The sequence below is a fragment of the Chelonia mydas genome, chromosome 2 (genome assembly GCF_015237465.2).
Source record: "Chelonia mydas isolate rCheMyd1 chromosome 2, rCheMyd1.pri.v2, whole genome shotgun sequence".
In the NCBI taxonomy this organism is placed as follows: Eukaryota; Metazoa; Chordata; order Testudines; family Cheloniidae; genus Chelonia; species Chelonia mydas.
Window position 1 is genome coordinate 198,189,853 of NC_057850.1, and position 16,528 is coordinate 198,206,380.

Sequence of the window (16,528 nt, forward strand, 5' to 3'; positions counted from 1 at the left end):
AGGCAGAAAGAGGTGGAGAAAAAACAAACTGGGAGACAAAAGGGGGAACAAAATAAGATAAAGAGAATGGGGGCACACTAAGGAGGATGGGCACAGTCTCTTCTAACTTCTTCCAAACAACCTGAATCAACCATACGGCTCATGTGCCTCTCCAGGGGAAAATCAGTGACCTTTTTCTCACTGGCAAGAAGTGTCATGCACTTAGCTGCACAAAACTTGAGTAATTTTAATGTTTAAAATATTTTACTGGTATGGAAGCTTATTTTACAATCAGTTACACTGAGTTCCTAAACCAAGTGCATCCCACATCTTGCTAAAAAACATTACATAATTTGTGATGCACTTGGTTTAGGAACTCAATCCGGTAGGCCCAAATTGTAAATAACTTTTTCAAATGGATTTCAGTTTATTCATGGTGTGAAATGCTTCTTACTTCTTGAACTTTAATATTTTGAGCTACAGACAATGGGTGCAATTCTTTTTCATGTAGTGTCCCTGTGGATGCTTCTCTTCAGGTGCACATATGCCTCTCGAGCCCTTGATCGGAGATTTTCAGTTAGCAGTGACCATTCAGCCTACACATGTTGCCTATGGCTCCTTGTTCTGGATACCAAGGCTGTATAGGGATGTGCTGGCAAACCGCCCTCAGTTCCTTCTCATCTGCCTTGGCCTATGACAGAGCCCTAGCATGTCCACATTGACCGTGCCTCAGCTTTTCTAATATTCCTATAGTGATTAAGATAGTGTTTATAGTTGTTAGTGTACTTCTAATTAGTCAGTTAGGTAAGTAGCAAGAGGATTATTTTACTCCCTTCTTTCCCCTCAGGGAGATGTATCTTATTCTTGGCTGGGCATACCTGGTTTGCCAGATCTCAAACATTGCCTCTCATGCTGAGAGGCTATACTTGTGAATGACAGCCACTCTGTGTGTGTCTGTTGCTTGAGGGAGTCCTGTGTCTCCCAGAAGGGTAACTTCTGCCTGGCTCTCAACTCCAGGGCAAGGAAAAACAGAAACTAAACTCAGACTGGTAATGAAGGAACGCTCCCTTCAGCCAGCTTCTGAGTGCGGTCAGGAGACATCCCATCCCCTCTCCCCCCTCTTTTTGGAGGCTTCAGGGAAGGCTTCCAAAAAGAGGATTGTGGACTCTCACCTTAAGGAGCCATCTCCAAATAGGCCCAGTTCCCTGGTGAGATCTACGGTCTCCGAAGCCTTATCCTCTTGACTCAATACTGTTGAATCGAAGGACTCCTCCTCCAGTACTGGTGGGGCCATAAGGTCCTGTAGCATGAAGGAGAGAAATGACTCCGATAGGCCCTTAGTACCTTCTACCAGCAAGGAAGGCAAAAGCAGAGACACTCAACGATGTTTAGCCCAACCATTGGTACCCATGCATGCAGAATCCTGGGCATCAAGCAAGCAACAGCACCAGACACCATTGGCGTCCACTTTAGTACACCTGCCATCAGCGGTACCACTGGCTACAGCAACTGTGGCCTCAGCTACCGCATCAGTACCAATCCCCTACTCGATACCACAGGAGTTCAGATATACTAAGGACCACTCTATAACGGAGTCCCAGTTCCTCATGAGTACTGAGAGTGTTTGAGTACTCAGACTCTGAGCTACTGTTCTCCAATACTGGAGGAGACTCCACTATTTTCTGCAGATAGTCATCCATTGAATGTAATGGAGGGGAGGATGAAGGGAAGTCCTTGCTGGTCTCCTGTTTCTCTTTAGGGTTCCCCAACATATCCCTTCAGGAACACATTCTCTGCAAATCATAGGGAAGATTGGGCTCATTATCAAGGGTGGTGGAACCAACCCTGCATGCCACCCCCAATGCTATATGGGCCCCCCCAGTAGCAATATTGTGATCCTTGGGCTGCCTATCAACAATTTGCCAAACTACTGATACTGTCTCATAGGGAGGCCAGAGTTGTACAGCCCTCTCCTCCCTAACCAGCGGGCGGTGGAGTCCTGCGTAAAATGTGGGAGTGCTAGTTCCCTGGTTAAACATTTAACTGTGTAACCAATAAAATTTTAATCAGTTACACGGTTACTTTTTTAACCACTATTTACATCCCTAAGCCAAATATGATTTTATAAATTATAACAGATTCATAGCTTTTATTGAACATCTGCCACAAGAATATAGGGAGCAATTCCAATCCACTGCCTCAAGGGGTCAGTTGGTGTCCAGAACTGCTTTTCAAGAATCCTAAGTTGCTGCAGACACTGTTGCCAGGTCCATCTCCATAGTGGTAGTGGTGATGTGCAGGGCATCTTGGCTCCATCCCTCAGGATTTCTGAGAAATAGAGAACACAGTGGAGGGACCTCCCCTTCGATGGTTGTAAGCTGTTCTTGGAAACCACAGATGAGTCCTTGCATACTCTAAAGGAGTCTAGGGCTACTTTACTATCCCTGGGTATATATACACCTACAAATAAGAAAAGGTTTAGTGAGTCACAGACTGCCACTGATCGCATCCTATTCAGTTTTCTGGGTTCGATAGGTCCACTAAACCCCTCCCCCCACCCCCGCAGAAAGAGACCTAGATTTTGGAGAGGGAGGGCCTCCCAACTGTCGTCCAAGATCACCCAGTTGTCTTCAAAGCAACAGGTTTGATAGGTTGGTCAAGGGTTCACATCCTCCTGCACCTCTGGATTTACAGCTGCACCCATTAGCCCACCTTCCGCCTTTGGAGACCACCTTGCCTAGTTCCAGCATGTTTGGAGATGGATCACTACAGACAACTGGGTTATAGAGTTCATAAAATGAATGGTATACTTTGATTTTATGTCCCTCCCTCCCTTTGACGACCCCCCCCCCCCATCCCTCTTCAGGGACCGCTCTTGCAAGCTTTTATTGAGACAAGAAGTGAACTCTGTCAGTTAGGAGCAATAGAGCCAGTTCTTCCTCCTCACAGGGACAGGTGATTTTACTCTAAGTATTTCCTTGTGCCAAGGATGTTACTTAGATCTAAGACTTCTAAACAAGTTTGTGAAGTCTCAAAAGTTCAGAATGTGTGACTGGCAGCTATAATTTCTTCATTAGAGAAAGGGGTTTGGTTTTCAGCCCACAGCATATAAGATGCATATTTCCGTATAACAATGTACCCATTGCACAGAAAATACCTATACTTCACTATAGGCTAGGATCATTTCCAATGATGAGTGCTTTCCTTCAGTGTTTCCTTGGCCCCAAGGTTGTTCTCAAAAGTCCTGGCAGTAGCAGTTGCTTACCTTTGACAAGAAGCGATCCTACTCTTCCTATACCTTGACAACCGGCTACTCAAGGGCCGCTCCTACGAAGCAGTGTTGTCTTCTACCCAGATGGTCCTTGCTGTGGTCCAGAGTTGGGTCTGTAGCTGAATGTAAAAAAGTCCACATCTAACCCCTGTACAGAAGGTACAGTTTATAGAGACATATTTGGGCTCACTGACAGCCAGAACCTGTCTTCCTTTAGCAGCTTCTTAACTTTGTCATTTCTGGATGGGCAGTTAGGGGAGCCCTTGAACCACAATAAGGAATGGACTTCAGCTCCTGGGACATGTGGCAACTTGCACCTTTTTGACAAATCACACGAGGCTACCTCTCCGTTGCTTCCAGAGTTGGCTCAAAGCAGCATATTCTCCAATCTAACACATCTTGGACAGACAGCTGATAGTTCCTCTTCAAGTGAGGGACTCTTCAGACTGGTGGAAGGATCAACTCAATGTCTGTGAAGGTGTTCCTTTCTGTTGCCCAGCCCCATCAGTGACTTTAACAACAGATGCATCACTGTTGGGATGGGGAGCCTTCCTCAATACCCTCACAACTCAGGGTACATGAACAACTCAAGAAATCACCCTGATCCCCATCCCCATGCAGCAAAGTCGTGAAACTGTGGAATTGGAGCATAGCTCATCAGATCCAAATTTCACCAGTCTACCTCCCAGGTATTCAGAACATCACCACTGATGTCCTCAGCAGACACTTCTCACAGGATTAGGAATAGAAGCTAGATGCCCAAGTTCTCCACAGTATATTCCTAAAATGGGGACTGCCAGAAGTGGATCTCTTCGCCATCTCCAGGAACAGGAAGTGTCCTGTTTTCTGCTCAAGAGGGGGTCTGGGCCACGACCCTTGGGAGATGCCTTTCTTCCATCTTGGAAGAAGGATCTATATGCATTTCCTCAAACACTGCGACTACTGACGGTGATGAACAAGATCAGATAGGGCAGAATCAAAGTTATCCTTATAGTGCCAACGTGGCCAAGAAAAGCTTGGTACCCTTACCTGCTTCACATATGTGTCCAACTGTTGTCCAGGATCCCAGCCACTCTTCATCTACTGTCACATGGTACAGGTTGTATGCTTCATCCCAACCTAGCGTTTCTTCGCCTGAGGGCATGGCTCCTTGATGATTCATAGAGAATCCTCCTGCTCTATAGAAGTACAACAGGCACTACTGAATAGTAAAGAAAGATCAGCCTGCACTACTTATCTGCAGAAATGGAAGAGAGTCTTCCATTGGTATTGTTGATGCCTCTTGCCTGATTTGGTGCCACTTTCAGTCCTCTGATTATCTTTTGGAGCTAAAGAAATCAAGTTATCAGTTCGACTAAGATCCATTGGCCACCATTGGTATTAGCCTTTCACTCTCCAGTAGAAGGAGAATTTTTGCTCATCCAGTATCATCTATTTATTTATTAAGGGTTTTGGAGAATTTCTATCTCCAGATTAGAAACCCTATCCTGACTTAGGACCTCAGCTTGGTATTCAGTTACCTTATGAGACCTCCATTCGAACTAATGGCAACCTGTTCTGTGTTGCATGAAGACGGCCTTGTTAGTAGCCATCACATTGGCCTGTAAGGTTAGGAAGATTGAGACTTGATGGCAGATTCCTCCCCACCCCCTTTCAAAGTGTTCTTTAAGGACAAGGTCTCTATGTCCACACCCCAAATTCTTACCTAAGCGTCTGTCGGAGTTCCACCTTAGCGGTCCATTCATCTACCAGTGTTTTCCCCAAAGTCACACAGTTCTTTCTCTACAGGAATCTTGTTCACATACCTTGGATGTTAGAAGGGCATTGGTTTTCTACTTCGATAGGACCAAGCAATTTAGGAAATCCATCTAAGCTCTTCATTTCCTTCACGGATGGATCCACAGGGTCCTCAGTCCCTACTCAAGAGATTATCAAGATGCATATGTGGATGTATTATCACTTGTTATGATGTTGCAGGCATTCATCCACCACCACCCCTTCCCTGAAAGGGTGATAACACGTTAAGCTAGAACTTAGGCAACATCTACAGCATTACTGAAGAATGTAGCAATATCTGAAATATGTAGGGCCACTACATGTACATTTTTGAAACATTATGCCCTGATCCATGCTGCCAGATCCAGTGCAGCACTTGGTTCTGCAGTACTGTCTTCGGTTCTGGACTCTATTCTAAAGCTCCCTCCTTCATCTGGGGATACTGCTTGGGAAGGCGCCTGAAGTGGAGCACCCATAGACACACTACTCACTTGGTGCAGTAATTGCAGTTCTTCGAGACGTGTGTCCCTATGGGTGCTCTACTACCTGCACTCCTTCCCCTCTGCTTCAGACTGTTCCTTAGGGGACATTTGGGTACAGTCTCGGTATTAAACATGAGGAAGCATTAAGGCATATGCGTGGGCCAGATGGACGCTAACTGAAAATCTCCAACCAAGGGCTTGAGAGGTACATGTGCATCTGAAGTGGAGCCATCCCTCGGGGGACACATGAAGAACCAGTTACTGCACAAAGTATGTAACCTCTTGTTTCCCCTCCGCCCCCACACCATGAGCTTTATTTCAGTTTACGATTTATCAATAATGTACTTGTTTCATATGCAGTGTAGTGAGATTAATTTGGGGATTTTCACAAACTTCATAATAAATGAAAGTCAGTATAGAACTGAGGTGAACTACTGAAGTTATTGGGTATACTGTGTGCCCTGTTGTGGTTTCTTTTTAAAAACAATTAGATAAATTTTGATTACCACTCCTCTTTAACTGATGCTTTAAAAGAGGATGCAATTATAATGTTTGAGGTAAATCTGTCTGCTTTGCTTGATGGATTGATGTGTCTTGAAAATTTAAAGTTACATTTAATAGTTGAAGGTTTTGAGTAGATAATGAATTCATTGTGCTCTGTGTTGTTTTTGCCACTTCGTGCCTTGAATTGTGAGAAAATTATTCCATCTGCAGAGACAATTGGAGATCTTTGGTTTCTGAAAGCCAGAAGTTAATCTGTCTAAAAGAAAGGCATTAGTATTTCAACCGAAGTTCCTTCTAAGCTCAGGGTATCAAGGGACGCACAGAGGTAGTTACTTGGGGTATGCAGGGCTGCAGAGGGGGAGAAGCACCTCTCCCACAGCCCCGGCCCTGGACCTGCTGCGGCAGGGGAGAGGCACCTATCCCCCGCTGCAGCAGGTCGGGCAGCAATGCATTCACTTTATCTAGTTTCACAGTAGGTTAAGTCAGGAAAAAACTTGGCTCTTAAGACTATCACACTCCTTGGAAAGGGTGCTGGGGTTACTAATGGTTAAAAGATTAGAACCTATTTAAGATCACTAATTACAAAGGGAATCATCTCTGCTATCTACTAGAAAAGAACTGGGAGTGCAAAAGAGTGTACACAGCAAGGTTTATATGGTTTTGTACCACTAGTTGCAGTTTAATTGTAACAACTGTTTCCACTTTTTACCAGCACAGAGAGTATGTGTAATTTAAATGACTACTTCTGATGCAAAACTAGTGTGAGCACAAAAATCTGTGCTACCTTAAATTTGGTTGGGAATGTATTGTCTTAAAGATTTCTATTAAGTAATCAATCAAAATTCCGTATACTATCACAGACCAAATGCATGCAAGTCTCGTATAAAAACAAGCCAATAAAAAACATTTTGGGCAGGGGTGGGGAAAACTGAGAATTTCTGCACAGTTTTATTCCTGTTTGTCAAAATTTCAAGAAAAAGGGCTTTTCAAATATTTCTGTGAAAAATTTTGACCAGCTGTAGTAAAAACCTATTACCGGGTTTACAGTACCCTGAAAAGTAATTTAGCTCCCTCTGCTGGTTTTACATCAGCAATGCTCTGTCCCTGAGTACATCCTGACCTCAAAAGTATGAATGCCCAGTCAAGCAAGCTGTTAACAGAGAACCTTTGATATAATGTAGCTTCATTAGGAAGAGCAGGTGATAGCACACAGCTGTGTTTTCAAATAGAAGAAGAAAGATTTGGTAGGGATAAGCTAGTTTAAAGTAACAGCAAATATTATGAACTTCTATACATATATCTTTAAAGACTTAAAAAGCAAACACCAGTGTTTGGGTTATTTTTTTTTTAAATGATCACCTTCAGTGTGGGAGATATGACAGAGTTCTTTTAAAATTATAATTACTCCAATTTGTGTTTAGTAAACCTGCATTTGAGGAAGTAAGGATTAAAGTTTCTGGAAGCACTTGGTGTTTGCTTACCTCTCCTTCACTGGAGTCAATGGAAAAACTTCAGTGGGAGCAGAGTTAAGCCAATGTTGACTGCTTTTGAAAAATATCGCACTCTACATAACCAAGGTATGCCGACTCAGCACCTCACATGCAAACCACTTGAATACAAATGGTAGGGCCTGCACCCCAACCCTCTACCCCAGCCCTGAGCCTCTTCCCACACTCCGAGCCCCTCGGTCCCACCCCCATATCTCCTAACCTCCATATTTGTGCACGCACAAAATTAATTCCGCACATGTATGTAAAAAATTGGGGGAATATTGATTTTAACTATTCTATATAATAGAATATGACTAGCATCTTGCTAGTGGTATTCTAATAAAAGACAATTGCCATTGACCTGCATAATTCCCCAGATGTGCTGCAATCTACTTTCAGATTGCAGTGAAAGATTAGTTATTTTAATTATGGACACAACTAGCTGCTATAATAACACTAAAGGCGAACGTTTGTTGCTACCCTTTTAACAAGTGCTTTTTAATATTTTTGTTATAATAAGGCATGCCAGATGAAGAGTTATTCCCTCACAATGTCATATGTCATAAAAAGTAACAAGTATTACTAGTACATAATTTTCACTGCAGAAATGTTCTTTGCTGTTAAGAGGAATAATGAGTATTCAGCTTTACATTTTTTCTTTTTTTAATTCTAAATGAAAATTTTTTTAAAAATTTTTACATTGTATAAGAAGTTAAGGAACAGAACAAATAAAGGCTATACATAGTGTGGTTGTCAATATAGATGGGCACTTGATCCCTAAAATATTCTTTTGTATCTTGTTTTGAGGCTTCTTCTATAACCAGGTTTGTTTGTCTTCACAGACCTCTGCATGTTGCTGCTCGAAATGGATTAACAGTTGTAGTTCAAGAACTTTTAGGCAAGGGAGCAAGTGTACTTGCTGTAGATGAAAATGGTAAGAATAAAATTCACCTTGTTTTCCAGTAGGGAACAGTAGTTTATGCTCCTGGTTTGTGAAGTGGTAAACTTTCTTAAGTTTTATATTGGTTATATGATGGAATGCCTTCTTCTAAGAATAGGACATGTGGATGCTGGGTCAGATTAGCAAAGCAGGGGAAATGGAAGAGCCTGATTAAGTTTGGAACATTAATGCAGGTTATCACACGCAAATAACTGATTTTGCATTGCAGTCTGATTATATTAGGTGTAAATACAATCATTTTAGCAATATTGGAAACGATCATAAGAACACAGTATCAGAGTATTCTCTACTTTTGGACATTAGTGACTTCGGTTTAATAGGCATGCAGTTAACTAAAATCTTTTGAGTATAAATTTCTAAAGGTAAGTATGTACCATAGATCCCAGTTTTTGGGTCTCAAGCCTCTGGCTTATAAGAGCTTTGCAGTACATAGAAGCAAGGAAACAGAACTGTCTCATCTCAAAGGTGAAATCGTGCACTTTGTAGGGACATAATGGAATTTAACACCATCAATTGTCACTTTCTTTTCTCCTGTCTGAAAAGCTTTGTAGTCCTTGTGCTGTTTTATTTCCCAGCAAGGAAAGTGATTTTGAGTGGTTGCTGCTTTTTTCAACAGAAATGTCTGTGAAATTTATAGTTCCAATCACTTTTTAAGCTGTTTCTTTCTCTTGTAACTTCCCATTATGTTTCTATATTTCACTGCTTACTCTATCTGAAACATTATTTATCATAGGTAGTGGTTGCCACATCAGTAGATCTCTAAAATGAAAAGAGATTAGAAGGGTAAAATATTTGGGGGTGAGGTTAGTTTGTGTAGCGTGTGAATTTGACAGACTATTTGTCTGATCAGTTTCCCCTATGTAGTCAGTCAGTCCCCCTGTTTGTGAGGATCTTTCACACTGCAACGGGAGAGAGAAACATTTTAGTAAAAATCACACAATTGTCAGAGGGACTCAGAGGTAAATGTAGCATGTGAACTTTTTTAACTTTTAATTTTAAATTGAAAGGACCTGTTGGTTTTATCTAATTTAGTTATCATTTGGGTTTCTAGTTTTTCTTTATAGCGACAGTTTGATTTCTTTGTTTTCAGCAGCCCTGGATGTCCATTATGAATACAAACTGACTTTGTCTTTGGCATGGCCATGTCTGCTTAGGATGTGAGATAGCAAGATGATGATGCTTTTAGTTGACAGAGCACACATTTCATATCTGTCTTGGCCTTTTTTAAGGGATTGATAAATCCAGTTCAGGATTATAGAAGTCATGATAGGCTTGGTGGGAAGGAGAAAACAGAAAGGATTCATTACTACTGCAGCCTTTTCTTTACCTTGGTACAAAAAGTGTCATCGGAACAACAAAAACCTTTGCAGGCGTGAGATCTATAATTCTTGGCGTGGTGACTTTTTTATCAATGTAAGTGGATCATTACATGGACTTCCAGCAAAAACTGCTGGAATATCTTCTGTGCTGGCCTGTCTAGGTTACAGGTATCTTCCGTGTGTTCATTTAAAAGAAATTTGGCTTTTTATGAATATGGAAAAGATAGACCAACTTCAGTTTAGCCCTCCACATTCCAATTTATGAGAGAATTGTTGAGAAACTCTGTTAAAAATCTTCTTAGTAATAACCTCCAGTATCATAGGCAATTAATATCCTTAGCTGATAAAACCTCTTTTTGAGCCACTTGATTCTTGTGACCTCATATTTTAATTTTAAACTTTTATTCCTAGCTTCAACTTTATCTCTTAGGATTAAATTCACTTGATATTAATGATTGTACTAAGTTTTAGGTAAAAGTCAAGGTGGAAATTAATCCTAAATTCCATCTGTTACCACTTTAATCATTCAATAATTTTCCTCTGCTTCCACGTCTGTCTTCGTGAAGCTCTTTGTCACAAAGTAAATTTGAAAAGGTCTATTGAATTTTATTGGATCAGGCAAATGCTACCCAGCCATAAGTTTATCGAGTTTTTTCCTTCATTTGGCACCACAACATTAAGTAAGTTTTGGTCTAAGACAGAGGTGGGCAAACTACGGCCCGCGGGCCATATCCTGCCCGCAGGACTGTCCTGCCCAGCCCCTGAACTTCTGGTCTGGGAGGCTAGCCCACGTCCCGTCCCCTGCTGTCCCCCCCGTTCCCCGCAGTTATGCCGCCGCACGCTCATGCAGGGCAGCGCGGCAGCGTGTCTGGCTCCGGTGCGGCTCCCAGACATGCCGCTCTGAGCGGCATGGTAAGGAGGCCGGGAGGTTGGATAAGGGGCAGGAGGTCCTGGGGGGCAGTCAGGGAGCAGAAGGTGGTTGGATAGGGGGTGGCGTTCTGGGGGGGGGGCAGTTAGGGGCGGGGGGTCCTGGGAGGGGGCAGTCAGGGGACGGGGAATGGGGGGAAGTTGGATAGGGCAGAGGTTCTGGGTGGGGGGCAGTCAGGGGACTGGGAGCGGGGGCGGGGGGAGTTATATAGGGGTGGGGTTTTGGGGGGGGGGCAGTTAGGGGACAAGGGGCGGGGGGTCCTGGGAGGGGGCAGTCAGGGGACGGGGAATGGGGGGAGGTTGGATAGGGCAGAGGTTCTGGGTGGGGGGCAGTCAGGGGACTGGGAGCGGGGGGGGGTATTATGGGGGCGGAGTCTTGGGCGGGTGGTCAGGGGACAAGGAGCGGGGGGGAGGGGTTTGGATGGGTGGGAGGTTCTGAGGGGGGGCGGGAAGTGGGAGGGGCCAGGCTGTTTGGGGAGGCACAGCCTTCCCTATCTGGCCCTCCATACAATTTCGCACCCGATGTGGCCCTCAGGCCAAAAAGTTTGCCCACCCCTGGTCTAAGAAAACCTTCAAAAATTGTTTGCAAGACTACATAACTTTAGCTAAACTGCCTTTAACTTGTCATATTAAAGGTGCCTGTGATCAATAGTATACTAGTGATAGCAGCCAGTTTCAGACTTCAGGTGTGCAGAACATCTACATGAGTTCTCTACTTCTGCTAAACATCATTTTCTGGACTCTGTATTTCCACAGTGATTGATTGTCATGTCAGTGCTGCAAAATCTGGTTATGTCACAGCTCTTCCCATGCTCTGTTTAAATTTGTTTAGAATGCCTCTGTGGGTATGCTTGAGGCATTGTAGCTCTCTCTCAATCCTCTCTCGATAATCCTTTTTATTGATGAGTAGAATATGAATAATGTGTCTTGCTTTTTCCCCTCAGAGTGGGAGGAATCTTGTTTGGTTCACTTTTATGAAATTTCATTGAGCTTATTGTATTCAGCTGTCTTCACTTGTAGTACTGGAGATTTTTAAATTTCTCAGGGGGGGCACTGGACTGGGACTCAAGACCTGAGTTCTATTCCTCTGACTGCCACTGGTGGTTTGCTGGGTGATGTCACCTCCCGGTGCCTCAGTTTCCCAATCTGTAAAATGTGGGTAATATTTGCCACCTTTGTAAAGCACTTAAAGATTTATGGATGAAAAGTGCTATATTAGAACTGATGGTTGAGGGCACAGATGTCCATTGTCCCTTCTTGAGGCAAGCAGTCACTTAATCTTTTAGGTATATTTAAACATAGAGTGTGTTAGAGATCTCTCCTAGCTGGTGCAAGACAGAAACTCAAGCCTGAAGAGTGTACAATTATTATAAATGGTACTTTTAAAGTAATTATTAAATGTAAATAATTTGTTTAATCTTCAGACTGGCCAGTAGTTTTATTTTTTCAGCATTTAATGCCCATCTGGGATGTCATGTTCCAGATAACACTGGTCAACAGAGCATTAACAAGTAGCATGTCTTAAAAATTTCAACAATAAAAATCAATCAGTACTCTGTATTTCTTCCTTCTTTGCATTAATTTCACCATAGCGCACAAATAGTAGAAATAATGACGCACATGGTCAGTGTAAACAAATCTGTTTTACTTGTCACCTTCACAAGAGATCTGCAGCATTGATAAATGTTATCTGGAGTTCTGTGGCATTGAGTATCAATAGTGAACCTTTTTCTGTTCTCCCCTGTCTGCCTGAAATGCCCTCTTCATCCCAGAGCAGCAGTCTCTAAAAGCCCTTTCCTTCGAAACCTCCTCAAAATGCACATCTCCTGTAAAGACTGTCATTGTTCACTTTAACCTGTAGGTGCTATGATTTGTTATTAACACTAAAAACAAAATCTGCTGCACTGTTGAACATCCCTGTCACGTGGTCAGCTGGTGCTTTTTGAACTTTTTTCTTAGGGTATGTCTACACTACGAAATTAGGTCGAATTTATAGAAGTCAGTTTTTTAGGAAGCGATTTTAATTGTGTGTCTCCCACTAAGCACATTAAGTCGGCAGAGTGCGGCCACAGCCCACAGTTCCCGCAGTCTCTGCCGCCCATTGGAATTCTGGGTTGAGCTCCCTGATGGGGCAAAAACATTGTTGTGGGTGGTTTTGGGTATGTCGTCAGTCGCCCCTCCCTCTGTGAAAGCAACGGCAGACAATCGTTTTGCACCTTTTTTCCGTGCGGGCACCATACTGCTTTCAGCAGACAGTGCAGTAGGGCTGCAAACGGTTGTCATCGAACTACCGCTTCTGCTGCCACTCTGCTCTCCTGGTGGTCTCGCAGGTCCTCTATATGACCATCGTCATCCGTCGCTTCCGCTGCAACTCTCCTTGGCTGCTCTTGTCTTGCCATATCACGGCAAGCGTGCAGCCCGCTCAGCTGATGTGTCCTGGCAGCAGACGGTGCAGTAGATCTGCAAAACTGGTCATCCAACCACCGCTTTCCCTGCAACTCTGCTCTCCTGCAGATGCCATACCACGGCAAGCATGGAGCCCGCTCAGATCACCGTGGTAGTTATGAGCATTGTAAACACCTCGCGCATTATCATGCAGTATATGCAAAAGCAGGCGAGGAGGCTATGGCAGCGCGGTGACAAGAGTGATGAGGACATGGACACAGACTTCTCTCAAAGCACGGGCCCCGGCAATTTGGCTATCCTGGTGGCAATGGGGCAGGCTCATGCCATGGAACGCCGATTCTGGGCCCGGGAAACAAGCACAGACTGGTGGGACCGCATAGTGTTGCATTTCTGGGACGATTCCCAGTGGCTGTGAAACTTTCACATATGTAAGGGCACTTTCATGGAGCTTTGTGACTTGCTTTCCCGTGCCCTGAAGCCCCAGAATACCAAGATTAGAGCTGCCCTCACAGCTGAGACGTGAGTGGCTATAGCGCTCTGGAAGCTTGCAACACCAGACAGCTACCAGTCAGTCGGGAATCAATTTGGAGTGGGCAAATCTACTGTGGGGGCTGCTGTGATCCAAGTAGGCAACGCAATCACTGAGCTGCTATCAAGGGTAGTTACTCTGGGAAACGTGCAGGTCATAGTGGATGGCTTTGCTGCAATGGGATTCCCTAACTGTGGTGGGGCGATAGACGGAACGCATATCCCTATCTTGGGACCGGAGCGCCAAGGCAGCCAGTACATAAACTGAAAGGGGTACTTTTCAATGGTGGTGCAAGCACTGGTGGATCACAAGGGACGTTTCACAGACATCAACATGGGATGGCTGGGAAAGGTACGTGACGCTTGCATCTTCAGGAACTCTGGTCTGTATGAACAGCTGCTGCAAGGGACTTACTTTCCAGACCAGAAAATAACCATTGGGGATGTTGAAATGCCTATAGTTATCCTTGGGGGACCCAGCCTACCTCTTAATGCCACGGCTCATGAAGCCGTACACAGGCAGCCTGGACAGTAGTCAGGAGCTGTTCAACTATAGGCTGAGCAAGTGCAGAATGGTGGCAGAATGTGCATTTGGACATTTAAAAGCTCGCTGGCGCAGTTTACTGACTCGGTTAGACCTCAGCGAAACCAATATTCCCATTGTTATTACTGCTTGCTGTGTGTTCTACAATATCTGTGAGAGTAAGGGGGGAGACATTTATGGCGGGGTGGGAAGTTCAGGCAAATGGCCTGGCCGCTGATTATGTGCAGCCAGACACCAGGGCGATTAGAGGAGCAAAGCAGGGCACGCTGTGCATCAGAGAAGCTTTGAAAGCTAGTTTAATGGCTGACCAGGCTACGGTGTGACAGTTCTGTTTGTTTCTCCTTGATGAAAACCCGCCCCCTTGTTCACTCGACTTCCCTGTAAGCCAACCGCCCTCCCCTTCCCCTTCGACCATTGCTTGCAGAGGCAATAAAGTCATTGTTTCAAATTTATGCATTCTTTATTAATTCATCACACAAATAGGGGGATAACTGCCAAGGTAGCCCAGGAGGAGGGAAGCACCGGATTGGGTGGGGGAGGAGGGAAGGACAAGGCCACACTGCACTTCAAAACTTATTGAATGCCAGCCTTCTGTTGCTTGGGCAGTCCTCTGGGGTGGAGTGGTTGGGTGCCTGGAGCCCCCGCCCCCCGCGTTCTTGGGCATCTGGGTGAGGAGGCTATGGAACTTGGGGAGGAGGGCGGTTGATTATACAGGGGCTGCAGTGGCAGTCTGTGCCTTTCCTGCACCTCAACCCTATGCTGGAGCATATCAGTTTGATCCTCCAGTAGCCTCAGCATTGCATCCTGCCTCCTCTCATCATGCTGCCGCCACCTCTCCTGTTGCTCCACCCATCTATCCTCTCGCGCGTCCCTCCTGTCCTCATGTTCATTTTGTGCTTACCTGGAATCTGACATTGTTTGCCTACATGCGTTCTGCGGGGCTCTGTCAGTGCGGGAGGGCTGCATGAGCTCAGAGAACATTTCATCACGAGTGCATTTTTTTTGGCCTTCCTATCTGCGTTAGCCTCTGGGATGGAGATGTTAGTGACAGTGTTGAAACATTTGCAGCTGCGGGAGGAAAAAAAGGGAGAGTAAAACTGAAAAAGACACATTGGCCATTTAAAAGGAGGGACTGATGTTTTCGGGTTAACATGCAGCACAAACCCAACTAACCCCCCTTCACACACACACACCCCCCACCCAATTCTCTGGGGTGATCGATTCACCACTTCCCCCACCACGTGGCTAACAGCAGGGATGATTTCTTTTCAGCCACAGGCAAACAGCCCAGCAGGAATGGCCACCTCTGAATGTCCCCTTAATAAAATTCCCCTATTTCAACCAGGTAACCATGAATGATATCACTCCCCTGAGGATAACACAGAGATAAAGAACGGATGTTGCTTGAATGCCCAGCAAACACCGGGACCACACGTTGCCATGCTTTCTTATGCAATGATTCCAGACTACGTGCTACTGGCCTGGCGTGGTAAAGCATCCTACCACGGAGGACGCAGTAAGGCTGCCCTCCCCAGAAACCTTTTGCAAAGGCTTTGGGAGTACCTCCAGGAGAGCTTCATTGAGATGTCCCTGGAGGGGACTTTTCCAGTAGCTGTACTGGCCACGAATGCATCCCAAGTCTTCAGGGCAAATTAATCATTAAACACGCTTGCTTTTAAACCGTGTATTATATTTACAAAGGTACATGCACCAGAGGTGCGTTCTCTGCCTTCAAGGTCCGGGAGCCCGGGTTGGAAGGGTATTGGCTCCAGGGTGATGAACGGTTTCTCCGCTTGCCTGGTGTGTGGTATCTTCAACCTCCCCCTCCTCATCATCTTCCTCGTCCCCCAAATCCTCATCCCTGTTCCGTGAGACTCCCTTGCAGAAGTCCACATACAGGTGTGGGGTAGTTGTAAGGGCACCTCCTAAAATTGCATGCAGCTCATCATAGAAGCGGCATGTCTGGGTCTCTGACCCCGAGCGGGCGTTTGCCTCTTGGGTTTTTGGTAGGCTTGCCTGAGCTCCTTAAGTTTCACGTGGCACTGCTGTGGGTCCCTGTTATAGCCTTTGTCCTTCATGCCCTTGGAGATTTTTACAAATATTTTGGCATTTCGTCTTTTGGAACAGAGTTCTGATAGCAGGGATTCGTCTCCCCATACAGTGATCAGATCCAGTACCTTCCATTCAGTCATGCTGGAACTCTTTTGCGATTCTGGGACTCCATAGTCACCTCTGCTGATGAGATCTGCACGGTCACCTGTGCTGATCAGCTTGCCACGGTGGTCAAACAGGAATTAAATTCAAAAGTTTGCGGGGCTTTTCCTGTCTACCTGGCCAGTGC

General features: G+C 44.9%; 1 protein-coding gene and 1 long non-coding RNA gene across 6 annotated transcripts in view; one reads left to right on the forward strand and one right to left on the reverse strand.

Moving 5' to 3' along the window:
* Positions 1-16,528, forward strand: part of ANKRD28 (ankyrin repeat domain 28) — a 231,293-nt gene that overhangs the window by 204,712 nt on the left and 10,053 nt on the right. For all 5 annotated transcript variants that reach the window (XM_043540995.1, XM_043540994.1, XM_043540996.1 and 2 more), the window contains one exon: positions 8,345-8,436. In XM_043540995.1, coding sequence (XP_043396930.1) covers positions 8,345-8,436 — 92 coding nt within the window. The remainder of the gene's footprint in view (positions 1-8,344; positions 8,437-16,528) is intronic.
* On the reverse strand, positions 1,859-15,265 carry LOC119565391. The gene is made up of 5 exons (XR_005224014.2): positions 15,089-15,265; positions 5,056-5,252; positions 4,280-4,428; positions 3,245-3,369; positions 1,859-2,439 (listed from the first exon to the last, which is right to left on the reverse strand). It is a non-coding gene; the product is annotated as an uncharacterized LOC119565391 (long non-coding RNA).